This window comes from Bos mutus, chromosome 25 (genome assembly GCF_027580195.1).
Source record: "Bos mutus isolate GX-2022 chromosome 25, NWIPB_WYAK_1.1, whole genome shotgun sequence".
Classification (NCBI taxonomy): domain Eukaryota; kingdom Metazoa; phylum Chordata; class Mammalia; order Artiodactyla; family Bovidae; genus Bos; species Bos mutus.
In genome coordinates, this window is record NC_091641.1 from 4,742,746 (window position 1) to 4,770,047 (window position 27,302).

Here is a 27,302-nt window from a genome sequence, read left to right on the forward strand (position 1 = left end):
CTGTGCTTCGGCTCATGGTCCGAGCTGACGGAGCGCCCCAAGGGGCATGTGAGCACCCTCTGAAGAAGACGGGAAAGCACGCCCTGGGGTGAGGGGAGTGTTCTAGCCAGAAGAGGAGCAAGTGCAAAGGCCCTGGGGTGGGAACTGACATGTGTCCCAGTCTGCAGAGCAGAGAGGCTTATGGAGGCCTTGCAGGGGCCGCTGGAAGGACTTGGGGCAGAGGAGTGGGGCGGCTTGATTCCATCTTAGCCGGGTCCCTGTGGCAGCTGTGTGGATGATAGACAGGGAGGCCCGACAGAGGCTTTTGCGGTAATCCCGGTGACGGGCGTGGGGGGTGACGAGTGGTGTCGGGTCTGTGGACCTCAGACCTGGAGAGGAACGTGCAGGTCGCCTAGTCTCACTGTCCACCCGGCTGACCAGGGCCCCCTGCACCTCAGCCTGATGGTTGACGGTGAGGCTCACGGGCCTGGCGCTGTGTGCTCTCTTTCGTGTTCGGGACTCGGGTGGAGAGCGCGCCTCTCGCTGTAGGCGGCTCCCAGGCTGCTCCGCGGGTCTGGACCAGCCCTCCAAGCACAGAGCACGTGCCGCCCCACTCGTCAGGACACGTCAGGTGCCTTCTCGAGGTCCCAGGCCTCTGCCAGGACACGGGTGTCGGACCAAGTGACCCTGGTCTTTTTGCAAAGACCAGTTCCCCTTCACCTCCTCAGGCCTTGCCTTGAGGAACGCCAGGCCTGATGGAGCTGAGCAGGGCAGAGTTACAGCAGCTCGGGGGCCCCGCGCCCTCCCCGGGTGGGTCCGCCCCGTCCTGTGCCAGGCGGCGGGGGGCGGACGGAGGACAGGCTGAGTTCTCAGGCTCCGGCTTCTGGTTGGTTGGGGTCTCACTGGTGGCTTCCCGTCCGGCCAGCCGCGCCTTCTGCGTGCCGTGAGAGGATGTCCTTCCACGCCCGCATGCGTATGTTTTATTCTTCAATTTTGACCAACCTGATAAGCAAGAATTCCCATGATCAGTAGTTCTTTTCATGTGCTTAGTCACTCAGTCGTGTCCAACTTGGTCGCAACCGCATGGACTGTAGCCCGCCAGGCTTCTCCATCCCTGGGATTTCCCAGGCAAGCATGCTGTAGTGGGCTGCCATTCCCTTCTCCAGGGGACCTTCCCCACCCAGGGATCAAACCCAGGTCTCCTGCGCTGCAGGCGGGTTCTTTGCCGTCTGAGCCCCAGGGAAGCCAGGTGTTCATTAGCCGTGTGTGTCTGTCCGCTGGTGAGTTGCTGCCCATCCCTTGCTGCTTTTTCCCCGTCGGACGCAGGTTTCTCTTGCTTTGTACCAGTCTCCCGCTAGATGCTCATTTTTTCTAACACTTTTTTTTTTGGAAGTAGTTACAGATCCACAGGACGTGACAAGGCCAGTACACAGGTGCCCCATCCTTGACCCGGTTTTCCCTAACGGTCCGGTTGCCTGTCACGTGACTAGTCTGATATCTGAACAGTGAGTGTGCGTAGCTCTGTCACGCCGCGTGTCACACAAAGGGCTGCGTAACCACCACCGTGATCAAGATGCGTCTCCACGGAGAAGGGCTTCCTTCTGCCCCAGAGTCACCTTCCTTCCCCACCGCCCCTCACCCCTGGCAGCCAGCTGTTTGCTCTCTGTCTCTAAACAGTTATTATCTGGGGAGTATCGTACAGATGGAATGGTGCAGAATGCGGCCTTTCGAGGCTGACGCTTCTCACTCATCCTAATGCAGCTGAGACACACCCAGGTTGCTCCTGGATCAGTAGACATCTTTTCATTTCTGAGTCACATTCCATGGTGCGGAGGTGCCACAGCTTCTTAATCTATACTCAGATATACAGATAGGTGGGCTTCCCAGGCAGCACTAGCGGCAGAACCTGCCTGCCAACACAGCAGACATAAGAGACCCGGGTGCGACCCCTGGGTCGGGAAGCTCCCCTGGGGGACAGCGTGGTAGCCCACTCCAGTGTCCTTGCCTGGAGAATCCCATGGACAGAGGAGGCTGGTGGGCTGCAGTCCGCGTGGTCGCACAGAGTTGGACACAACTGAAGTGACTTAGCACACGCATATACGCATAGACATGAAGAAATGCATCGATGCATCAGTTTTGAACCTTACACTGTCAGAAACGTCAGAAGTTAGTGACTAATTTCTCGAGAAAGTGGAATTATCGGAGATTACTTAGTTTTGGTTTGATACTGTGCATGTGTGTGGGGAGGGCTTCCCTGATAGCTCAGTTGTTAAAGAATCCGCCTGCCGTGCAGGAGACCCTGGTTCAATTCCTGGGTCGCAAAGATCCACTGGGGAAGGAGTAGGCGACCCACTCCAGTATCCGGCTGGAGAATCCCACGACTGCGTGGTCCGTGCGGTCGCAGAGTCGGACACGACTGAGCAGCTTTCACTTTCACATGTGTATGAGTTTTTCCACCTTTCAAACTAAATTACCTTTACCAGTACGATCTATATGGGGAATCTCAGCCTTCCTAAAACTTACTATTAGAGTCAGAGGGACTTAAGAAATCCTCTCACCAAATCCTGTTTGATATTGCAACAATTCGAGGCCTGGGGGTTGAAGAGATTTGCCTGAAGCTGCGAACGGCCCAGGTGTGCTCGGCCCCGCCCCACAGAGGGTGGCGCTCCTATTTTCCCTCTGGGGTGGCTCAGGCCTGAGGGCGCAGAGGCGGGAAGCGGGGCATTTGCTATTCTTGGATCCCATGCTGGTGAGAAACTTCGTGCTCCTGCTTATGATGCTGGCCTTTCCCCTCGTCTCATTCATCACAACGAGTATTATATACTTACAGACCTCAGAAAACCTATTTTAATATAGGTCTTCGTGAAAAATGTTGCTGCAAGCCTTATTTCTGGCGCATTGTAAGCCAGTGACCGGCCCAGGATGGAAATGCGATCCACGGTAGATTTTAAAATGCAAGATGTTGCATGATAACAAGGCCAGAAACCCCGAAGGAAAAGAATAATGGTTTTGACTAAGTAAACATTTTTAACTTTCGTATGGGAAAAGTCAGCATAAAGTAAGGCAAAAGGCAAATAACAAACTACAAGAAACACAATCCTCAACATAAAACAAAGGTGTTTTTTATATGTCAGTGCATCAAACGGCTTCAGCCTGTGTGAGCAAGCTCTTGTATGTCGACAGAAGACCGAGCGAAGGAAGACAGCATTACCAGCCTTGCTCCTAACCACGGAGATGCAAACAGAAGCAGTGCCGAGGCAACTTTTGTCAGATCGGAGGTGATTGATACTGTCCTGGGTTGATTGGTGTCTCAGGAAATAGGTCCGTCACTCACTCACACAGGGGACAGGAGCATAAAGTGATTCAGCTTCTAAGTTGAAACGTGAAGTGCTGAATCCTCTGGTGGTAGTTCAGCTCCCGAGGAACTCATCCTAAAGCAGTAATTGCAAGATTTCCGGCTTCTAATTACAGTGGACTAGTTATCTAGAGAATCCTGCCGAAAATAACTTAAAATCCTAGATAAAATGTTAAAAATAACTGTATGAAAGCATATAAGCGCTGACAAGACCGTAAAGAATGACCAGGCCAAACCCTAAGACAGTTGAACCTTGAGCGATAAGCCGCCCCGAGCAGCAGTTTCTCCCTGAGAGAGCTGGTGATCTAAACGGCGAGCCCAAGCTGTGACGTTCTGCAGACTTCTCAGGGTCTCACCACAAGGGAGAAACGTTAAGATTGCCAAAGCTGAGGAATCTATAGGAGACTCTTCTGTCATAAGCTGGGACCTCAGAGGGTGAGGCCAGAGTGAGCCCAGAAAAGGAGGGGGAGAGAAGAGAGCTGGGCTTGGCTGCCAAGCCAGAGCAGGAAAGAGGCGAAACAACCCCCCGCATTCACCCAGAACCCCAATGCTCTGAATTCAGGTTAAAGGGCCTCCAGACAGGTCGTGTGCCCAAGGAGCAAGTGGAAGCTCTCTCTGGGAAAGACAGCCTAATCCTAAGCCTTGGAGATTCCCCACAAAGGACATTTTTAAGGACAGCAGGCGTCACGGAGCCAGCCAACAGCCTGCAATTCCTGGAACCAGAAGAGAGGACAGACAGCAGAAGCAGACCCTCCAGCTTCAGGCCTCAAGCTCGCCACGCACAGATTGTAACGCAGCTGTCCTTCACACCCCCGTCAAGTTGTCTGTGTAAAGTATGTGTATAAACAAGTACTCTTTTTACACATGTAACTTTATGTGTGCAGAAAGAAAGAAAATATCTCCAGGAAAAACTGGAAACTTACTAAAAAGTGGTATAACCTATGTTAAAAGAGCAAATTGGAACTTGTAGAATTGAAAATACAAAAACCAAAAATAAAAGCTTGGCAGTTTGTACCCCATAAAAGAGTGTTAATAGTGTAGAAGAAGTAGTGGAAGGAGGCTTAGGGTTAGAGGGTCTTTTCCAGAGAAGATTTCCGTTTGCTGCTTGGGCCCAGAAACAGATCAGAATGTAGAAGAGAGGGGCAAGAACAGGGAAAATACAAAAGAGGTTGAGAGGTACGGAGGACGGAGTGAGAAGGTCCAGTGTCCATTTAAGCAGGGTGTACAGAAAGAAGACTGGGGCAGAGACTGCATTAGAACAGGTAACGGCTGACAAAGTGCCTCAGATCAAAAGGTCAAGAATTCCAGTGAATCCCAAGCAAGATTAATAGTAAAGCCCATAAGGAGATAAATCAGAACTGCAGAAAACCAAAGGCAGAAAAATCTTAAAAGTAACTGCAGAAAAAGGTAGAGATGAGCTTTCAACGAGTGACATTTTGACAGCTTTCTTCCTCAAAGTTACAGCAGAAGCCAGAAATAGTAAACGATGCTCTGAGGTGGTGCCTATGAGAAAACACAACTCCTAAGCCAGAATTCTATAAAATTGAGGACGGAAAAGGGACACTTTCAGATGAAGTTTATCATCAGCAAATCCACCCTAAAGGAACTGTAAAGACTACAAGCAAGAACTGTGGTGTTGGAGAAGACTCTTGAGAGTCCCTTGGACTGCACAGAGATCAAACCAGTCCACCCTAAAGGAAATCAGTCCTAAGCATTCACTGGAAGGACTGCTGCTGAAACTGAAACTCCAATGCTTTGGCCACCTGATGCGAAGAACTGACACATTGGAAAAGACCCTGATGCTGGGCAAGATTGAAGGCGGAAGGAGAAGGGGACGACGGAGGATGAGATGCTTGGATGGCATCACCAACTCGATGGGCATGACTTTGAGCAAGCTCTGGGAGTTGGTGACGGACAGGGAACCTGGCGTGCTGCAGTCCATGGGGTCGCAAAGAGTCGGACACGTCTGAGCGACTGAACTGAACGGAACAAGCAAGAGGAAAGGGATCCCAGATGGAGGGTTGGAAACCTAAGAAAGAACGGAGACTGACTTGTCTGGTTTTTCCTGTTTTTGGTCATGTTTTTGGCATCAAATCCAAGAACTCACTGCCAAATCCAAGATCTGGAGGGCTTACCCGTGTTTGCTTCCTGTGTTTAGGTTGCTGGACATGCTGCGGGCTCCGTGCATTCCGGGCGAGTGTCTGCACGTGGAGTGAGGCATGAGGCCAGCCTCCCCCTGCACATGGACACTCCTTGTTCCAGCACCGTGTTCTGAACGTCTACTCTTTCCCCACTGGGGGTCTTGGCACCCTTGACGAACGTCAGTTGGTGGGCGTGTCTGGGCTCATTTCTGGCTCCTCGATTCCATCCCATCAGCCTGTGTATCTGTCCTTAGGCCAGGAACACACTGTTTTGATTGCTGTAGCTTTGCAGCGAGTTTTGAAATCCGGAAGCACGAGTCCCCCAGCCTCGCTTCATTTTTCTGACTGTGGTTTTGGTTTGCATTCTCCTGAGGATGGATGACATCAAACAGTTCTGGAAGAAGAGTAAAATGGGAGGGACTTGTTCTTCATGGAGATCAGCAAGCTACTGCCTGCAGGCTAACTTTCTTTTGTCTTATTTTTATTTGAACCCCTAGTTTAAATTTTGTTTGTGGGGTTTTTTTGCATTAAAAAAAAAATACGCAGTAAAGATGACTACATGAAGTCCCTATAACCTAAAACATTTACCACCTGGATCTTTACAGAAAAAGTCTGTTAACCCCTTTTCTAATAAAAGGGGCTTCCCTGGGGGCTAAGATGGTAAAGAATCCACCTGCAATGTGGGAGACCTGGATTTGATCCCTGGGTCAGAAATATTCCCCTGAAGAAGGGAATGGCAACCCACTCCAGTATTCTTGCCTGGAGAATTCCATGAACAGAGGAGCCTGGCAGGCTATATAGTCCATGAGGTCGCAAAGAGTCGGGAACGACTGAGCAGCTAACACTTTGACTTTCACTAACAAAACAGATACTAAGCTTTATTTTTTAAAACAATTTAATAACCACTACAATGGAGGTACTGGTACAGAATAAGATATTGTGAATTCTTGCAACTGTCAAATGTCTCAGTTTCTGAAATCTGGTGAGCATGTAATATCATTTCCTCTTCTCAGAAAGGCCTTTTCAAACCTTGGGCCCATTTTTCTATTGAATTGTCAAATCCAATAAGATAAGTAAATTGGTGGAACTACACAGAAAACAATGAAGATGGTCCTTGTACACACCCAGTTTTAACTGGATTAGAGACGTACAGGTGGAAGGCAATGCTGCGTCTCCTAGGAGGCAACACAGAAAAATCTTCACGACCTTGGGGGTAGGGGAGAACTGAAGTCATTAACAACGACAAAGGGAAAGATTAAGACTTTGCCGTCAAGTGAAGATTTGTTCATCCAGAGAACATCTCCACCTCTAACCTGCAAGAAAAAAAAAATCGTGTCCAGAATACTTAAAGAACCTCTACAGACCTGTAAGAAACAGGCAATTCAATAGAAAAGTGGGCCCACGGCTTGAAAAGGCATTTCTGAGAAGAGGAAATGACCTGCGCTCACCAGATTTCGGAACCTGAGACATTTGGCAGTTCCAGGAATCGGCAAGAACGCGGAGTGACCGGAGCTCTCCTACAGCCTGTGCTGGGCACGGGGGTGGTTGTAGATTGGGGCCCCCGATGTAGAAGACAGGCTGAGAAAAAGCAAGAGAATTCCTTCATAGGGTACGTGAATCAGTGTCTCAGTGGTTGTCGTCATCGAGTAGCATTCCGGTGTGCAGGTAAGCATTTCCTTGATCTGTCCTCCAGCTTTGTGATGGGCATTTGAGTAGTTTCCTCTCTTTGGCTCTAAGAATAATGCTCCTGTGAACGTTCTTATGCATCATTCTTCATGCTAGTCGCTCAGTCATGTCTGACTCTTTGCGACCCCATGGACTGTGGCCCGCCAGGCTCCTCTGTCCATGGGGTTTCTCCAGGCAGGAATACTGGAGTGAGTTGCCATTCCCTTCTCCAGGGGTACCTTCTTGACCCAGGGATCAAACCTGGGTCCCCTGCATTGAAGTCTTAAAGGAAATATAAATATACCAGTGGTACTTAAAAGAGGGAGGAAATTTGGCTCTCTTGGGGCGATTTCCACAGTAAATGATATTTCATTTTTTTCCCATCTTTCCTTCTTACCCAGCATTATTAAGACGATAGGAGGATCTCTTAATGATGGGGAGTTTGACGCTTCCTCTGGTGGAAGGACAGAGCGAGTCTGTCTGTCCAGGTAAACCCTGAGCAGCACTGTGCATCAGCGGTGGTGACCCCCTGGGGGACACGTCCCCCTTGCTCTCATCACTGCTTGCTGGGGCCCACTGAGGCTGGAACACCTCTTAGTCCCTGGGTTGCGGGCGGGCCGTACAGATCTCTCCTTTGGCTTCTCGATAAATATTGCCTCTTAAAAAGGCACTAGATCTGCTCAGCCTTAGTGCCGAGTATGATAAAATGTTGTGTCTTCCCCAGGTTCCAAGAAGCAAGATTTTGAAATAACCTACAATTCACCCTCTTATTTACTGAGCTTAAAAAAATTTTTTTTTTTTCCCCCGGAAATATCAAGCAAAATTCCCCGTTGGAGACGCTGGAAAACATGTTGTTTTGAGAAGCAATTTATTGACACCTTTCAAATGTCCCCTTTGTCCAGGAGGTCCCCGCTGCCCAGGCTGCGGGTGGCTTACGTCTCGTTTGGCTCTGCTCCTGAGCAAATCCCCGATGTTGTTCTAAGGAGGAACCCCGAGAGCCGCCGGGACTGGGGTTTCCACACCTTGATGGCCGCCCCACGGCAGCGCCCTCTGGGACGTGGCACTTGGCTCACAAGGGGCCCCGGGTCGAAGTCCTCTCTGGCCGGCTCTGGTTCTTGAGGGAAGAGAGCCAGCTGGATGTCTGCTTCACATCCCAGTTTCCACCGCAGGGAAGGAGGCAGGGAGCTGACCAGGAAGCAGCCGACAACCGACCGCTGTCAGGCACTGGCCGAGGGTGGGTGTCCAGAGCGCCCGGCGAATCCGTTTCACAGAGGAATGTCTTAAGACTCGTCCTCTGTCTTGAACCGCACGTCACCTTCATAGGTGGTTTTGACAGGCTGATCTGGGACTGAAACATCCTCTCCTTTGAATCATTCACCAGAACCTCAATAAACAAGATCATTGATTCAGCCTGATTTGCTCTGTAGCATAACCTTTTTAGCGTCAGAGGTTTACCGATGCGTGTTTTTGTTTTTGTTTTTTTTAGGTTAAGAGTAGTTGGTGAAAGTGCTCGATTTTGCGCGACATGACCCAGTAATAAACACATCATAGGCAGCAGTCAGTGCCTGTTTCCAGAATCTTCTTTACGACACTTCTTACTGGGAAACGCACATGTTTTTGTGGCAGCTGTCTCCAGGTGTCTGGGAGAAGTTCTCTTTCGTCTTCAGCTAGCTTTAGGTCACAGGTCCATGTAGGGTTGAAGAGAAAGTCAGCGCACGTCTGCAGAGCATCACCCCGCTCCGCGGTCGAGGGAGTGTGGAGAAGCTTTTCCAGATGAGGCGTTTGCTCAGACAGTTGGCACGGCCAAAGGAAGAAGCCCTCTGTGGGCTCCCTGTGCTGGACTCCACGTGTTCTCTGCCAGATGAAGCAAATAAACGTCGGTGCTGAGCGCACGCTGGCCGGCCCGCCGCCATCCAGCCGTCTGGTGCACACCCCGCTCGGCTCCGTCTCGCATCGCGGGCCCCGCTCGGCTCCCGCCTCGCGTCGCGGGCCCACGTCTCTCCCGTGAGCCTTCTTGGGCGCTTGTGCTGCCCCGTGTGCTCAGATGGGGCGTCTCTCCCGAGACGCTGCTCGCTTCTGCTCAGCAGAAGGCTAGAGGCTTGGCTGAGGGCAGAGAGGCGGCCCCCAGGAGCTCCGGTCCAGACGACCTGCGGAGTCGGGGTCCCAGGGCCAGACCTGCCAGCCACCGACGCGGCACAATGGCCCCTTGTGAGGAGCTGGGCGGCCCAGGAGCATCCGGGGCTCCCCGCCTCTGGCCTTCCCGCCGGCCGCAGCCCCGGCTCCCTGTGCAGAGCTTGCCTTTTCCTGCTTCCCAGCGCCAAGCGGCGAGCCCGTGGGTGAGTCAGGCTTTGGCAGACAGAAGGCTGCTTTGAGCCCTTCTCTTCCCCTTTTGTTCCGCCCAGGAGGGGGAGGATGCGAGCGTCCAGCTGCAGGCGCCCTGACCCCGGCACCGGGGCCAGGGGCGTCCACATGACGTCGTCCCCTCTGTCCTGCCGCCAGCTCCCCAGCCTTCGTGTCAGGAGTGGGATTCCCATCCCTGTGTTAACTTGATTTGTGGGAAGTGCACTTGAGCTCAGCCCCGCAGGCTGGTCAGTTACAGCACAGCCTTGTGCAGGACGCGGAGCCTGGCCTGGGGGATGAGCAGCTGCTTTGACCTCGAGCAAGTTAACATCTGAGCTTTGGTTTCTTCACCTGGAGAATGGGAATAATCCTACTGTCTTGCATCAGATAATAGGCAGCGATATGCACGGGTTCCGAGGGCCTGTTACTGGCCTTGAGGTCCAGCTGGGTGAGCGGTTTGTGCCGATCCAGCCACCTGCCCATCTGCCGACGGCTGGCACACCAAACAGCCGTGAGCCGTGTTAGCCAGCACTGCGCGGGCCCGGGACTCCTCCCAGGAACAGAAGCTCCGTTGAGACCACAGCTCTGCGGTGCCCGAATCCGTTTTTTGGCGTGTGTTGGTCTCAGGGGTTCCTCCGCTGCTTTACCTTGGTCGTTGGGGCGGCGGTGGGGCCGGGAGTTGGGTGAGAGCACAGGCTCCGCACTTCGCAGGAGGGTGAGGCGGTCCGTGACGCGGGCTCCGGGGGCGGCTACACTGCCGGGCAGCTGGACGGCCTCTGTTGCTCTCACACCCGGCATTTTGTTGGCTGACAGATGGGACAAGGTGGACTGAGTTGGAGCTGAATTTTAAATGGTCGTCCGGACACAACTGAGCAACTGAACCGAACTGAAGAGCTGGTCGGTACCAACCACCCCGAGGAGCGTGCGTGCGGTCCTCCAGCCGCTGTCTGTTCCCATCTTTATCATAGCCGTGCTGGCAGTTTGTTTTCCAGAAGGCCGTTTTGGCAACTATCCACGATATTTTTTTTTTTTTTTTAAGCAAATTCATGTAAACAGGAAAGAAGAACCAATAGTATCCAGATTGTAAATCAAGTGAAATTTGATTTGGGTTTCGGATCGACAGGCTTGTTTCGGAAGCACGAGCGCTGTAAAGCGGGGTCGTCTGTCCTTAGGAGCTAGATGATTCCAGGAGTCACAGGGTCACTTCCATTAGCTGAGGGGGGCACGCAGCCCTTTAAGCCCCCTCTTTCTCTGCAGCCTGAACACCATCAGGTAGAAAGAAAAGCTCCTTGGGTTCTCTCCTTTGCTTTCACTCCTGTGAAGTCTCACCTGTCAGCAGCTCAGCCGTTCTGCAGCACTCGGGGGGTGGGGGGCTGGGCTCAGCCAGGGGACCACTCCCAGTGCAGAGCCGGGGCCTGAACTTCACGTGAACTCGTGAGCAGAGCTCGGAAAGGATTCCCACGGTCGATATCCAGGTGATGGGGGAAACCAGTTGGGTCTCGTGAGGTTTGTGCCCCACTGTGACTCCGTCTGAATTTTATAGCTTTGAGTCGAAACTGACAAGCTGTCCCAAGATGAGACGTGGACCGTGAGGACTGCCCGGGCTGACCCTGCTGAGACCGTGGACAGGGTAGGACGAGCCGGAGTAAGGGGCAGTTTGGACATCTCTGCCCCTCCCTCCCAGCCCCCCTTCCTACCAGGATCTGGCAGCTGCTCCCCTTTGATTCTTCCGTGAAGCTAGTGCTGTGCTGCCAGGGCAGCCCCTCCTGCAAAGACATGGGCTGTCCCTGGAGGAAAGATTAGCATTCGGGAGCTAAACTTAGCTCCCCGGATAAGCTGCCTGTAGAAGGAAGTGGAGATGGATTTGGAGGAGGGAGTTGGGAAGACTTAAAGGGACAGCATCGGGCTTTGAAAGATGATTCCGGGGGACTCGTGGGACGCGTGTGCTGGGATGGCCTCTCCCAGACTCTCAGGTGGCGTCTGTGAGCGCGGTCACCCACCTGCCGTCATGGCAGAGGGGTGTCTCTGGAGTAGAGAAGTAAGGAAAACCAGTGTGGACTTCTGGGTGGAGAAGCTCTTGTGCTTCCCATCATGTCTGGGAAAGACCGATAGGATTGATTACTTAGATTTATCAGTGAACAGTGCTGATAAGCACTCCGAGTCCCACTGTGTGCCAGAGGAGCCGGGCTTAACTAGGACGTTTCAGTTCAGTCCAGTCTCTCAGTCGTGTCCGACTCTTTGCGACCCCGTGGACTGCAGCACGCCAGGCTTCCCTAGATTCAGGGAGTGAGACACATGGACTTCAGAAAAGGCAGCGCTACTCAGATAAACCTGGATGATTTGGGGTAAAAGTGACGTCTCTTTTACTAGGAAATCCTGAATAATTCATCATCTACTGTCGTCTGAGTCAGCCCTCAAGGGTTCTTGAGGCAAAACACGGATGATAGGGAGGAGCACGGGGGCCACTCACCCCGTGCTTGTTTCCCAGCCGCGTGCTTCCGCTGCTGTGACTGTTGTGCAGTGTCGAGTGACGCCTGTTTTTCAACTTCACGTGAGCAGTGTAAACCTCTCACGGTGACTTGTCTCCTCGCCCCCGTTTTGTTTGGAGACTCACCGTGTTGAGGCCCGTGGTGGTGGGCCTTTCCTGCTGATTCTCCCGGGACTTCCTGTCTTACACGATGCTGCAGTTTGCGTGTGCAGCTGGGGGTCGTCTCCAGCGTTGGCGGCTGTGCCACTCGGAGCATCGTGGCTGGTACACCGCGCCAGAGCTTTCTAGGGCAGTGGCTGTCAGTGTGGGCCGGGGGTCCTTCCAAGGGCTCCACAAGGTCAAAACCACCTTCACGGTGATACTGAGACATGACTCACCCTTCTCGCCCCGCATCTCCAGGGTGTGGGGCAGGGTTCTCCAGAGGCCTGGTGACACCATGACTGTTGTCACGGCGGCTCACTGGGTAGATGTTCGTATATCTTTGTATTTTTAAGTTCTCTCAGGTTTAATTTCTAATATGGTAAATATTGGTACTTTGGGAGCTGTTGTGTTTTGGAGGCTTTTTTCCTTTGGGTTATTTGAATAAGTTAGTGAAAATACAGGGCTTTCCATAAAAAGCCTGAAGAAACCAGATTCTGACTCATCCCATTTGTTTCGAGTTTAGCTAAGGACTACTGCCTAAGCAAGAGGTTTTTCAGACATTTATTAGGCTTTTAATGCTTCTATTTTATGTTGATGTGGCCGCCCCATTGTGAGGAGGAGGAGGAAGCATTTCTTAGCGCCATCCTGATGGCGGGGGAGGGAGGAGCAGATTTTTCTGTAGGCCCTCAATAGTAGACAGAGGTCAGGAACACACTGAATTTTTTAAGGAAATAATGTTTAAGCTCATGTTAAGTTTCAGCTTTGAAAAAATGCACGTCTTCATTCACCGGCAGGCATTCAGTACCTGCTAACGCAGGCAGACCCACTGGGGACGTGGCCTTTCCTCTGATGGCTCACAGGGCTTTGCTCGAAGAAATGAATTATTAATGATTCACGTGCTGGGTGACAAGTGGTTACACTGCAGCAGCTTCAGACAACAGCACCGATGCACTGCCTCACGTGTGTGCTTCAGGACTCCTGCCTCCCGGAGCGCACGGGGCCCCAGGAGCACACGGGGCCCCAGGAGCACCACCCCGGGAGCACGTGGGGCCCCGGAGCACTGCCACCAGGAGCACGTGGGGCCCCAGAGCACTGCCACTGGGAGCACGTGGGGCCCCAGAGCACTGCCGCCGGGAGCACATGGGGCCCCAGGAGGACCGCCGCCAGGAGCACGTGGGGCCCCGGAGCACCACCCGGAGCACACAGGGCCTCTGCTCAGGTCTTACCAGGCTGAGCTCAGAAGTCAATGGGGCCGCAGCCTCCTCTGAGCTCCTCAGCTGTTCCCAGCTCCCCCATCTTCTGCTGCTGCTGCTGCTAAGTCACTTCAGTCGTGTCCGACTCTGTGCGACCCCATAGACAGTAGCCCACCAGGCTCTCCCGTCCTTGGGATTCTCCAGGCAAGAACACTGGAGTGGGTTGCCATCTCCTTCTCTAATGCATGAAAGGAAAAGTGAAAGTGAAGTCGCTCAGTCGTGTCCGACTCTGTGCGACCCAGTGGACTCCTGCCCACCAGGCTCCTCTGTCCATGGGATTTTCCAGGCAAGATGACTGGAGTGGGGTGCCATTGCCTTCTCCCACTCCCACCGCATCTCTGGCAGGATGCATTTCCTCACAGCCACTGGACTGTGAATTTTTTTGCTAGTTGTTGGCCAGGGACCGCTCCTGGCTCCCAGGACTGCCCTCAGCTCCCAGCGCACAGCCCTCCTCTCACAGCATGGCCGCGTGCTCCTCTGGCCAAGTGGCCCGAATGCGGACTGTCTCTCCGTGTGCCTGCCTGCCATCTGCATGTCCCCTTGGACAGACCCTGTTGGTTGTCATGGATACGACACCACAGTCGATTTTGGTTTTATCAAAACCCAGAGCTTTTGCTTTGCAAAAGGCCCTCTTGCGAGGACGGAAAGACACGCTACAGATGAGAGAAGGTCCTCACGATCGCTTATCTAACGGAGTGCTCGCATCTGGAGTGTCTAAGGAGCGCTCGCAACTAACAGTAATACAGCAGTCCCAGGAGAAGATGGACAAAGGTACAAAGAGGTTTCGCCTGAGAGGACACGCAGACAGCAGAAAAGCACACGAAGAGACGGTCAGCATCGTGACCCGCTGGGTCACCGCAGAGCAAGGGACACACGCACTCCCGACGGAACCTTGTTACGGTAGTTCTCAGAAGAGGAACGCTAGTGTGAGCACCGAGGGCTGGCGAGAGCCTGGAGGAGCTGGACGCCTGTACGTCACTGGAGGGAGTGTGCAGTGACACAGCTGTGCTGGGAAAGCGCTTCAGAGCTTCTTTAGAAAAGGACAAAACTATACTTACTTATACTTACCGTAAAACCCAGAGATCCCGATCCTGGGCATTCATCCCAGAGAAACGAGAACTGTGTCCACACATCTGCGCATGAATGTCAATAGCATCTTCATTTGTAATTCCCAAAATGTGGAAATCACCGAAACGTCTCCAGATCAGTGAGTGTAAATAAGCCACGGCTCATCCGTACCAGACGTCACTGCTCAGGAGTAATGAGACAGACTGTCGATACACATAGCAGCTGGTTTCTCCAGGCATTTTGCTGAGTTTGGAAAAAAAAAATTTCAAAGGGTCACTTGCTGCCTGATTCCACTTAAAGTACATTCTAGAAAAGGCAAAACTATACAGAAAACAAGCCAATGACTGTAAACCGTAGAGATGACCTGAGATGAGTGTCTGCCAGAGATGAGGGCTGGCAGAGGTGGGGAGGGGCACCTCTGTGTTGACGGATCAAATCTCTGTCTGGATTGTGGGGAGCAGGGCGAGGTGGTTGGGGGCATCACGGGAATCCGCAGATGTGCACAGAGCCACACGCACACACGGACCAGCGTCAGTCCCTGACTGTGCTGTGTTAAGTTACGTGAGCTGGAGCCGCTGGGAAATGGGGTGACGGGGGGCACTAGGCCTCTGTCTGCCGTCTCTGCAGCTTCCTGTGCAGCTGCGGCTATTTCAAAATACAAAACATACCCTGCGAAACAGCACAAAAATTTTTCCTAAATGTTTTATGTTAGTACCAAATGAAATTTTTTCAGATTTTAAATCCACTTATTTAAGGCTCTTCATATAAAGTGCACTTGGTTTTGTATACTGACCTTGTATCTTGTGAAGTTTCTGGACTCACTTCTTGACTCAGTTGTTAGCTTTTTCGTAGATTCTTGAGGATTTTGTATGCAGCTCTATGATCTGCAAATCCAAACAGTCTTATGACTTTGCTAATAGCAAACCTTGAGAAATACAAGCATCTGTGAGTCCATGTGGATAACAGATAAACAGGGGAGAAGGGAGGACTCTCGTTTACAGTAGAGAAGGTCCACCGCAGACCAGTGGTTGCTATACAGATTGGAAAACTATTTTGGTAAAGATTGGAAACGTCACAAAAGCTGCCACCTGGGGGGGAGCCGCGGCGTTCTTCAGAAAGATCAGTGTTTCAGATTAAAGGAGGCGGGAGAGAGCGGACAGCTACATGCAGCCCTCGATTCCAGGCAGAAGCCGGTGCTGAGGAGGCCGTGCTGCCGGTGAGAGCACCACGCTCGCATCACCTCTCCCAGGGTCGCCGTGGGCATGGACGCAGGAGGCCCGGGGCCTGGGGCCTGTCCACTGAAGCTTTCAGGGGTAAATGGACAACTTCCTCTCAAGTGGTTTTTAAAAAGAAGTATATGCAATTAACCCTTGAACAGCTTGGGGGTTGGGGCGCTGACCCCACAAAGTCAAAGATCCAAGCGTAACTTTACAGTCGGCTGACCTCGGAGCATGCAGTATGTGTTTGTTTAAAAGAAAAAAAAAGTGCGTGTCGGTGGACCCGTGCTGTTCAAACCCACGTTGTTCGAGGGTCAGCCCTGAACTGGAAGGAAGAGCGCAAGGCGTACCGCGGCTGGCAGAGCGCAGGTGACGGGCGTCTGGGTGTTCTTCCTGCTCTGCTCGCATCTGCTTCACGTGTGCGTCTCATGGCCCCAGTGAGACTCGGAATTTGGGTTCTGGCTGCTGCGTTGCAGAGGCTACAATCCTGATGTGAATTCCCCAAAATGTAGAAAGGCGATAGGCAGCCATGTTCCATTAAGTGGAAGTTAAGTCTTAAGTTCAGTGTCTGTTAAGTAACAGGAATGAAACTCTGACCTTGAGAATAGTTTTTATGGTTCATCCCCAGGTGGCTCAGTGGTAAAGAACCCGCCTGCCAGTGCAGGAGCCATGAGACACAGGTTCCATCCCTGGGTCAGGAAGATCCCCTGGAAGAGGGCATGGCCACCCACTCCAGCATTCTGGCCTGGAGAGCCCTGTGGACAGAGGAGCCTGGCAGGCTGCAGTCACATGGAGTTGTTTTTAAATATTCAACTGTTTTAAAATTTTGTCTTTCCAATTTATATCTAAATGAATGAACTAAATTTTCAAGTCCTCTCACTCACCATTGACAAGCCCTGTGATAAGAATTTAAAAATTAATTCCGCTGAATACAGGAACATAGGGACGAGTCGCGTGTGGACAGAGGACTGGGAATGGAGAGCCGCCTGGCCCAGAGTGGACGCTAGGGGCTGTTTCCTTGGTAACCACTCCCAGGGCCTCCACCTCCACGCCTGTGCCCTGCCTAGCCCACCCCACCCGGCCTTGCCCTGTGCCCTGCACGGCCTCTGCCAGCAGTTCTTGACCCCAGTGGGCCCTCCTCCATGCACACACCTCCCCTGTGGCACTGACGGAGAAGACCAGAACTCAGCCAAGCGTGGGGGACTGGATCAGATCACGGCAGACAGAGGGGTTGTAGAAAGCCCATTTTCCATGTATTCCTTTTTGTTAGCTCACGTTACTCCAGTAGCCATCCGCAGAAGACCTGGTGTCTTCCTGCCTCATGTAACACAGTGTTCCCGTCAAGGTGCTCGTCCTAGTCCATTCCGGCTGCGGTAATAAAGATACCACAGACATGAACAGCTGCCCGCTTTGAGGCAGTGAGACAAGCCCCCAAATGATCAAGCCGACCATCCTGGTGGAGAAGGAAGCCATAAGGTCCTTTTATATTAGCGTCTGTTGTGTCGTAAGGTCCATTGAGATGACCCTGGTTTCAAGCTCAGTAGCTGGAAATGTTGAAAGTCAGACCAGGGGAGTGGTTCCCTTCCTTGCTTAGTACGTGCTTGCTTAGGAGCACGGGGCGTCTCCACATCGCACCCCTGTGGGGTTCTGCCCTTGAACCCACATCACAGCATCCCTGGGGCATCGGTGTGGCCAGGACGCTTCGTGGCCAGGCAGGCCGAGACACCCCTACCCCAGCCTGACTCAAGCAGGAGCGGCTGCACTATGAGCCGCCCTGCCTGCCTCCCCGGGCGGATGCGGGTTGGGTCGGGGAGCTCTCGTTGCGCCCCGAAGGCCCCAAGTGAGCAGTGGCAGGAGGAGAGAGATGGGGGTTTCGGGGAGGAAGGCGCCCTGGACCAGGTGCACTGGCCGGCCGCTGTCACTCCCCGGCTGTTTCCTGTCGGCCCGGGAGCAGGTGGGATGTGTGGACGGAGAAGGAGCTCGCTTGGCAGAAGGGGTGGCGGGGGCGGGGCTGGCGCGTGGGTACCCACCCTGGCTCCCTGGCAGAGCCCGCCTGTGCCCCAGCAGCTGTGACTCCAGGGGCCGAGTGTGCCTCGAGCCCCGGTCTGTGCTGTCCCGGGAGAAGCGTCTGTCCCTTAAACACGTGCTCTCCTCCACGGCGGCCACGGGCCAGAAGTGGGTTCTTCACTAGAGGAAGTCCACCCGCGCTCCTTCCTTTCACGTCAGAGACCCGTAGCGGGGAGGGCCCAGGGGCTTCCACATGGCGTCATACGAGCCCACGCTCTCATCTGGAACCTTTCCGACGAGCTTCCTCCTTCCGAGTCCAGGACATCCCCTGCTGTGCACGTGTGTGTGCGCGCGTGCGTGGCCACTTTCCACTGTCGTGAGTGCGCGGCTGGCGTGGCTTCCCCGGGAGGGCCCCCCTGCCCCCGCCGTCCTCGCTGGGCCCTGTCTGCACAGTGGGGCTTAGACTGACTCCTGCAGGAAGCTGAGTCCTCTGGGCACACGGAGTGTAATTAAGTGTCAGCGTCCCCCTTTTTAAGGGGGGTTTTGCCCGTTCACTCACCACTTCCTCTGTTTGCTTCATTTAATCAACACTGAAGATCCTCTAAACCTTCCTTACGCTCCATGAGAGCTGCCGTGTCAGCTGACTCACTCCTCTGAGAACAGGACAGTGACCAATCCGCACGGTCACTTCTAGCTAGCGATCAGTTTGTGTCGATGCGCAGTCCAGAGAATGTCCAGGGGCTGGAGAAGACTGGCCATCCGTCCACGGAAGTCTAGACCAGTCTCCTGGTCCTGCACCGTAAGTCAGGTCGCGCTAACGTGACATCATGACAGAGCTTCCGCTTGTTCTATAAACTGGAACTTGTTCTGTCGTGTCTGCTTCTCAAATAACAGATGAGCCTGGAGTGCACCGGCCGGCCCTGCCGGGAGCGAAACCACCCACAGGAGCCGAGTCTCACAGCCGGCTCCCCAGCTGCAAAGGGAGGGACCTGCCTGGTCAGAGAGTCCGCGTTCTCGCCGTTGCTTTGAAAACCACAGTCTGAATTTAAACTTGGGCATCAGAGCTAGAGAAACTGCATTTTTAAAAAGCCTTTAATTTGTTTTTTATTTTGAAAAACACATACCCCCATTAGCCTTTTCACTTGGCCTTCCTGTTTACACGCAGGCAGGATAGCACTCACGCCACCGGATTGAGTTCTCCCGTTTACCACCTCAGGGTCCTCAGTCCAGACTGAGCCGTGACTTTTTTTCTCCACGACAGGGCGAATCGGTGAAGTACTTCCTGGATAACTTGGACCGGATTGGCCAGCTGGTGAGTGAGTCCCCCTTGCCCAGAGCCTGTGACGCACGCATGCGGCCCGGGGCAGCCCCTGCAGCAAGGGCTCCCGCTGCCCTCCCAAGCCCTGCCTCGTGTCCAGAGACCAGCACCATTGCCACACTCATCCCTGAACACCAGCCAGCATCTAGTCGGCTTCGAGACTCCCCGTTGTCCCACTCTCTGCGGGTGCTGCTGGCCTTCAGCAGCCTCGAGTCCACCCCGCGAAGTCGGTCCACGGCACTTGGGTTTCTTCAGCCCAGAGCTTTCTCCTTCCGTCTGTTTGTTTCTTTCAGTCTGTCTGTTGGGGTGGTTGGAGCATCTCCCCCGTGGGGCTTCTCCCATCTCCAGCGCTGTTGGAGACGTTTCCCTCTCCCCCGTTTACCTCACGGGTGGGTCGTTGGGCTGAGAGGCTTCCTCCCTGCTGGGGTTTCTGGCAAAGGTGCTCCCAGAGAGCTGGTGTGCAGGAGTCCCTGGAGGACTGTAACAGGGCAGGATCAAAGGGCTTCGAGTGACCACAGTTGCCGTGTGCTGCTGAAGACTTTAAAGGTTTCTCTAAGAATAACATACTAAATATATTGCAGGCTAAATTTAAGCAGCATTGCAAAACCTAAGTTAAGTCAGTTCAGAGTCAGGGTTTGGAATGCATGTGCCCTGGAAGTTGGACAAATAGAAAGGCAGCTAGGATGCAGGAGGAAAGTGGTGGGTGTTTCACGTGGAGAAGAGAGGAGACGAGGCCGCAGGCTGGGGCCTGGCCTGAGGGTCCTGCTTGTCGTTCCTCAGTCTGGTGAGCCCCCCCTTCATTCTGAAGCGAGCCACCTGGTTCCTTCACTCTCTGCATCATGGTGAATTTATATTCTTGTAAATGAGAGTTGCATCTGGTATCTGGTTCAGCTTCTCACAGAAGTCCCCGTAACTTTCCTTCCCCCGCGTCTGTTCATCCCCGCCTTCTCACGCCCTCCTCCCCCACGCCTCCTTACCTACTCTTACAGAACTACTTCCCGAGCAAGCAGGACATCCTGCTGGCAAGGAAGGCCACCAAGGGGATCGTGGAGCACGACTTCGTCATCAAGAAGATCCCCTTCAAGATGGTGGACGTGGGCGGCCAGCGGTCCCAGCGCCAGAAGTGGTTCCAGTGCTTCGACGGGATCACGTCCATCCTGTTCATGGTCTCGTCCAGCGAGTATGACCAGGTGCTCATGGAGGACAGGCACACCAACCGCCTGGTGGAGTCCATGAACATCTTCGAGACCATCGTCAACAACAAGCTCTTCTTCAACGTCTCCATCATCCTGTTCCTCAACAAGATGGACCTGCTGGTGGAGAAGGTGAAGACCGTCAGCATCAAGAAGCACTTCCCAGACTTCAAGGGCGACCCCCACAGGCTGGAGGACGTCCAGCGCTTCCTGGTCCAGTGTTTCGACCGGAAGAGACGGAACCGCAGCAAGCCTCTGTTCCACCACTTCACCACCGCCATCGACACCGAGAACATCCGCTTCGTGTTCCACGCCGTGAAGGACACCATCCTGCAGGAGAACCTGAAGGACATCATGCTGCAGTGACGGGCCTGCCCTCGCGCCTGCCACGGGCCGGGCCTGCCGGGCTGTGCGTGGTCCCGGCCCCGAGCCCTGGACATGCAGCTCGGGATGCGAGGCCCACGCTCGGCTGCAGGGGGGACACGCGGATGTAGCTACTGAACCCCGGGGACTCGTGACACTACTGAAATTCCAGCGGTCACTTTGATGTTAACGTGTGACGCCCGATAACACGCTTTCTCTCGTTACAGACACTGTTCCTTTTCTGACACAGTTCGATTGGGGACCACGTGTGATGTTAATGTGTGACGCCTGACAGCACAGCTCTCTTTTTACAGACACTGTTCCTTTTCTGACAGTTCGATCGGGGACCGCGTGTGATGTTAACATGTGACGCCTGACAGCACAGCTCTCTCTTTTTACAGACACTGTTCCTTTTCTGACAGTTCGATCGGGGACCGCGTGTGTGTGTGCACGCACACTCTGTCTTTAGTGACGGAGACGCATACACTGACGTCTCTGCGGGTGGCTCTTCTCTCCGACTAGTGAGTCCTTGGTGGGGGCATTGCCTGGCGGGGTCCTGGGGGTTTGGAGGAGGGGAAGTGTGGGCTGAGCTCGGGGGGCCCACCACCACCTCCCCGAGGGAGCACGTTGCCTTTTTGGTCTCTGGTGCCAGTTTCCCAAGAGGCCCCGGCTGTTAGGTTGGAGGGTGGGAGTGAGAGCCCGCGGGGGACTTGCCTTAACGCCCCAACTCCTGTGCCTTCCTCCCGCCCGTCCCATCGGCCACGGCCTGCGGGGTGGGTGTGGGCCGGGCGCTGCCTTGAATCCCCCTCCCCTCCGCACGGGGCCGGGGGTTGTGCCTGCTTGCCCTGTGCCCACCCCTGCCCCTCAGCAGAGCCCTCACACCAGCTGGCCTTGCAGACTGCCCTCCATCTCCCGGTCGTCTCACACGTGCGGTCAGCTCGGGGAGCCCGCCGTCTCTGGGGGAAGCCGCGTGCCCCCTCCTCTCGGGGCCCTCTGAGAGCCGGCAGCGGGGCCGCAGCACCTGCCTTAACACCGCAGGCTCCGCTGCCTCCCTAGACGGCAGGTTCTCATCACAGTCCCTTGCTTCCACTAGCGCACACAGCAGAAGCACGTTGGCCCCGGCCTCCTCTGGGGGCCGCTGCGGAGGCTGAAGTGGCGATGTGCGCCGTGAGCCCAACCCTCGGGGAACGTGTCCGGCTGCCCTGCCCAGGTGTCTCACTGTGTTTAAAAATACATTGCATTCCAAATCAAACCAGTCCCTGCCGTGTGTGACTCTGCTCGACAGTGCCCGGCACGCTGAGGCCTCGTCCAGCGTTTAAACGAGGAAAGGCTTCCTCCGCCAGCGGCCCAGCCTGTGCCTGTGGCTCAGGGCTGCGCTGCCCCCCCCCCGCGTCCCAGCGGGGTCCTGCTCCCCTTCACCAGCAGAGAAACGGATCCAGCTCGTGGCAGATGCGGGCCCAGGAGGAAAGGGAGGGGCAGACCTGCTTCTGAGTCATGCTTGTTGTCCAGCGTTGGATGAGGAGACGGCCTGAAATCCTGACCTGCTTCTGAGTCATGCTTGTTGTCCAGCGTTCGATGAGGAGACGGCCTGAAATCCTGTTTCTCTCTGGGCCCTCGAGACTTCCTGTCCATGTTTGCCGGGGTTTGGGCTCTTTTTGGCTGGAGAAAAGTTGCTGTTTTTGTACTGCTTCCTGTGGCTCTTCTAAACCGAAAGGACATGCCTGGGATCAGGGCCAGTGACCGAGGTTTAAAGGAGAAAGAACCCTCTGGATGGACTGCGTCCGGGCGTCCTGAGACCCCACCATCCTCGGGCCTTGAGCACCCCTCGCCCGTGGCTTCCCATCGCACACGTGTGTGCGGATCCACGCTCTTCCCGCCAACCTGGAAACCCCCCGTCGCGCTGGCGGAGGCCCCGAGGTGGGTGTGGCCGGCTTGTGAACGGCTTGCTGGTGAGTTGGCGTCCGCCTGGTCAGCGAGCGCGGTTTGTCCTTCAGACGGTCAGTTGTGGCTGCCGGCTCACTCTCAGACCCGGGAGCGAGCTCATATTGAGTGGCCATGACTGTGCTGAGTGGCCAGGGAGCCAGGGCATGGCCCAGCCCAGACCTGACCCACTTCCTCCCCTGTGGCCAGGAGCCGTCCTCGCGCTGAGCTGAGCCGGCGCAACGGCACTCAGCCCTCCGCCCCAGGATCCGTGCTCGTCAGAGATAGGGACGGCTCCGCAGGCACCACTGAAACCATCGCAGCCTTTCCACACGTAGGTTATAGTCACTTCTCTCCCAGCCTTAGGCCTTTGTATTTTAATCTCACTGTTATCCTCTATTTGCTGTCTTTTATATTGAGATGTTGGAGCAGCAGGGGATGGTCTGCCTCATCTATTATTGCAAAAATGTAACAATAAACTTCCTCTAAGCCTTCCTCCTCGCAGTCACACTGTTCACACATAAGGACACATGTGCATTTTTTTTACTATGTTTTTTTAACTTCAGTTTGTAGAGAAATTGTCTCAAAGATATCGCATTATAGCTTTGTAATTTATAGAGATCTCTAGACTCCTTATTCTTATAATTTTTTTACTTCTTTGATAAAAAAGAGTCAGGTTATTTCAACTCTTAAGATCAGGAAATCATCTTGAAACAAGATCCTTAGTTCTGACCGACTAACTCAGGCATCCTGGGAACAGACGCTCCCTGACTCGACACCATGAGCAAAAGCAGTGTCGGGACAAGAGTCATCGGAACGAATTGCTCACGGCTTGCAGTATGCACAGCATTTCAGCATCAGCAGGAGGGGCTGGTTTGGTGATCTGACCACCTTCGATCTCTGGATATTTATTAAAATAAATCCTTAGTTTTTCTTAATGAAAAACATCATTCAGCATTCAAAGCCAACGTGAAATTTTTCAGCCCCCAAGTTCAGAGCCCGTGGAGAACTCGAGCCCTGATGGTCCTTGAAGGTTCGGTACTTGTTGATCACAGTTCTTGTTTCCATGCTTGGGACCCAAGGCGACCAGGAGAGCTGCCGCCAACACGGTTCTGTGTGGACGCCTCTGGAACACGACTTCAGGACAGGGAGGGGCGGCAGGAGCACAGGCATGCGTGTGTGCGAGGGAGACCCTGAGCCCACCTGCCAGCAGAGACCTGGGACGGACGTGGACGCGTCCAGAGACGGGAGGCCGGGGGAGCCCAGGGAAGGTGGGGCCCTTCTCCGCGACCCTGTGGGGTCAGCATGCCGTCAGAAAACGGGAAACCAGTGACACAGAGCGAGAGCGACTCCCAGTCACCAGAGCTCGCAGCACCCGATTCTTTTCTAGAAAAGGAACGTGCGCAGTGTCTACGGCCGTTGCCCGGAGAGGCACTGCGTGCATCCGTGTGCGGGGCCTCAGCGGCCCGCGGTAGGCAAGGCAGCCCCCTGCCCACCCCAGAGCAGAGCAGAGACGCTGCCCGCCCCTGCAGAGAAGCGTGTGCTCCTCACCCACGTGCCTGGGGGCCCAGCTCTTTGGGTTCCGGTTTCCCCGTGTAGAGGTTGGACCGCAGGGTGACACGGGCACCCTGGGTCCACACCCCTGGACTCCTGGGTGGTTTCTCTGCAGCTGGGGTCACGAGCCATGGAGCAGAGCTGTGGAGGCCCCCCCAGGCCCCAGGTCGTGGCCTGAGTCCCCGCCTCACTGTGCCCATCAGGCCGCCTCGGGAGGATGGCGCCGCGGGCGTTGCGTGTGTTTCAAGGAGTCAGGGGTGGGTTTCCTGCTGGCCTCTGACAGCTCACCCCATCTTTGTGGCGCCAGCTTCTCCCTGAGGTCCATCAGGTGCGCTCCGCAGCCTCGCTCACAAGTGAAGCCTGGACGCCCGGGGAGCGCCATGTGGAGGAAAAGCGGGGTCTGCCAGGGGCTGGTGCCGGGCCTGCCAGGCTCATGAGTGAAGCCTGGACGCCCGGGGAGCACCATGTGGAGGAAAAGCGGGGCCTGCCAGGGGCTGGTGCCGGGCCTGCCAGGCTCATGAGTGAAGCCTGGACGCCTGGGGAGCGCCATGTGGAGGAAAAGCGGGGCCTGCCAGGCGCTGGTGTTCCCTGAGGCTCCACGTGGCCCTGTGTCCACGCCGTGCTGGTGTCTCCCGGGTGCAAACCTGCTTCGAGGGACAACGGGTTGAGTACTGCCCGAAGCACCCGCGGTGCCCGCCTGTCCCTGCCGACCCTGATGGTGGTGCTGAGCCTGGACACCCTGCAGCCCTGCTCCACGTGGGGGCTCCCCGTGTGAAGGCTTCCGGCCCCACGATAGCAGGAGGAGCAGGGTGTCACCAGAACCCAGGAGTCCTCGAGTATCCCGGCAGAAGGGCCCTTCCGAGGAATCTGTGTCTGAGTATAGCAGGGGTGGGAAGTGGGGTGACTCAGACCACAAGATTCCTGCCTCGAAACAGCCCCCGCGGGGTGGCAGGGCCCTCCCCAGCTGATTGGGGTGTGGGGCTCTTCCTACAGGGACCCAAAGGCTCTGGGTATGGGGCAGCTCGTGGCTCGCCTCAGAAGCACACGCCTGGCTCCACCTGGGAACTGGGGTCCCCACTTCGGAGCTGGTTAGGAAGGTGGGGGTTTTCTTGTGTGGGGGGCTGGGGAGGGTAACACCAACGTGAATGAAACGCTGGGGCCACTTCCGGGCTCCTGGGCCGGCCCACATCTCCTCTGGGCCAGCAGCGAGCGGCCGGGCCGAGCCACATGAAGTCCCCATTGTCCCGGTCTGTCCCTCGGTTCCAGGCTTGTCACTCAGGTGCCTTTTTACCAGTGGAGGATGCCCTTTCTCTTGTGCTTTCAAAAGCTGATCCCTGCAGCGAGCATGGCCCAGCTCTTCAGTCTGGGAGGCGACCTTCAGGACCGCGGGCGTGTGGGCCGCGTGTGCCCCCGGGAGCCGACAGGAGTCCACGTTGGGGCAGCTGAGAGCGCGACGCTGGGTCGGGGTAAACAGGCCCTCGCCTCCCTGCCCTGGTGCTCCCGGGGCCCGTTCAGGGGCTCATCCCTCCAGCTGGTTCCAGAATCCCTCTGCTCGGGCAGAGACTGGGAGCGTGGTGCCCGTTCTGTGGTGTGCAGCCTCAACCCTGACTGGTGACGGGTGGGGAACAGGCCAGCGGGGACCCACGGCAGCCTGAGCGCTTCGAGGCAGCGTCAGGGGTGAACCACGCAGGTGAACCCTCTGGCCCGGGGGCCCCACCCGCTGTGTTCAGTGCCTGGCCCCTGGGGAAGCCTCCCGCAGCCAGGAGGTTTCCCCACCACCAGCTGTCAAGGTGCCCTGGAAGAGGTTGGCACCCGCAGTGGGCAGAGGGCTGTCACCCAGGCGGAGAGAATTCAGATCACAGGCTTGACTGAACAACCAGGCTGACCAAGCCTGTCCTCCACGGCTTCCCCGCCTGCCCCAGCCGCCTGCGGAGCCTGGGCGCCTTTCCAGGTTCAGCTGCAGCAGGTAGCTGGAACCTGTGGAGGGTCTGGAAGCCGGGGGTGAGGGCGTGCGGGCAGCCTGTGACACCGGGCCGCTGTCCCCATCTCCTCAGCTGTCAGACTCTTCAACCGGCTTCGGTATTGAGAAATTTGAAATAGATCTCTGTTGAGTTTGTCGTCTCTGAGATCTTACACATTACTTTTCGACCTGTGGACGCAAATCGCAGAACGTTCCAGATGTCTTCTCTTTTGGTCCATTTGAACCAGCTGAAAACGGGCCAGTGTGGTATTCTCTGTTGACGCGAGAGCAGCCAGGGGGTTCCTGTCGTGCGCCCGCCCCCCATCCCACCCTCGGCTCAGCCTCCGCGGTGGACCCCACAGGGGTCCGGGGCCAGGACAGCGCCCGGCTCAGTGTCCCCCGGGGACGGAGCCCCAAGCTCTTCCAGGGTCTTTACACTCGGAAAGGAAATCCCTGGGGGTCGGGGCCCCTCCCCGGGCTGTCGCTGCAGCTCACGCCAGCCCCGCCCCCAGCCCCAGCACCGGCGGTGGGGACAGGCCTCTGCTCAACCCGTGTCCCGGCCTGAGAGACGTGTGGCTCAGTGTAAAAGTGTGCTGTGCAGCCACGGTGGCTCGTTGAACGTGTTTTGTATATATGACTTTTATAAAACGATTAAAACTCGCCTTGAACGACCTTCTCCTGGTGTGCCGCGTCTCTGCCGCCCGCGGTCGGCAAGGCCCGGGCCTTGGTCTGAGTGCAGAGGCTCGCCTGCGGGCCTCCTGGGCGCAGCCCTGCCCTGGCTCCGCGGGAGCCCCGCTGGGCGGCATGTGCGGGGTCTGGGCCTCGGGCTGCGCTCCCCCGTCCCATCCCCGGCGTGCCCTCCACCCGCTTGGTGCCCCTCCCGGGAGGGGCCCACACACCCTGCAGTGTGGACACAGACATGTCGGAACTGCAGTCACGGCAGAGAAAACGTCTAGGTCATATTAGTACAAATAGAAATAATGACTCCCCCCACAAAAAACCTTTCATTATATCACATCAGAAGCATGACCCTTGACCCTGGGAAGTGTAGACATGGGGAACAAGCATCTGTGAGGGGACCCAGGTGGTGGATAAGGTTTCTTTCAACTCTGGGCAGAGCGATAGAACAGAAGGTATCTAGCGGGTGTGTGTTGCGTGGACGTGTCGTGGATGAATAAATAAAGACTCTTGCGGTCTGTCCTCATCAACGATGGCCCAGGTCTCCGAGAGGAAGCCCTTCCAAGGAGAGTAGGATGTCCCCTTTCTAGAAAGCACTGGCAACCCCACAAGTAGATCCCCACGGGCACTGAGCATCATTCCCAGTGGGAAGGAACGTCTTA

At 55.3% G+C, this 27,302-nt stretch overlaps 1 protein-coding gene and 1 long non-coding RNA gene across 3 annotated transcripts in view; one reads left to right on the forward strand and one right to left on the reverse strand.

The window, feature by feature from the left end:
• GNA12 (G protein subunit alpha 12) overlaps positions 1-26,635 on the forward strand; it is a 77,555-nt gene extending 50,920 nt beyond the window's left edge. For both annotated transcript variants that reach the window (XM_070362452.1, XM_070362453.1), the window contains 3 exons: positions 18,916-18,966; positions 19,962-21,049; positions 21,622-26,635. In XM_070362452.1, coding sequence (XP_070218553.1) covers positions 18,916-18,966; positions 19,962-20,531 — 621 coding nt within the window. In that variant the 3' untranslated portion in view covers positions 20,532-21,049; positions 21,622-26,635. The remainder of the gene's footprint in view (positions 1-18,915; positions 18,967-19,961; positions 21,050-21,621) is intronic.
• Positions 11,965-19,735, reverse strand: LOC138985572 (uncharacterized). The gene is made up of 4 exons (XR_011462615.1): positions 16,800-19,735; positions 15,224-15,314; positions 14,431-14,673; positions 11,965-13,540 (listed from the first exon to the last, which is right to left on the reverse strand). It is a non-coding gene; the product is annotated as an uncharacterized lncRNA (long non-coding RNA).
• Positions 26,636-27,302: the final 667 nt, after the last annotated feature.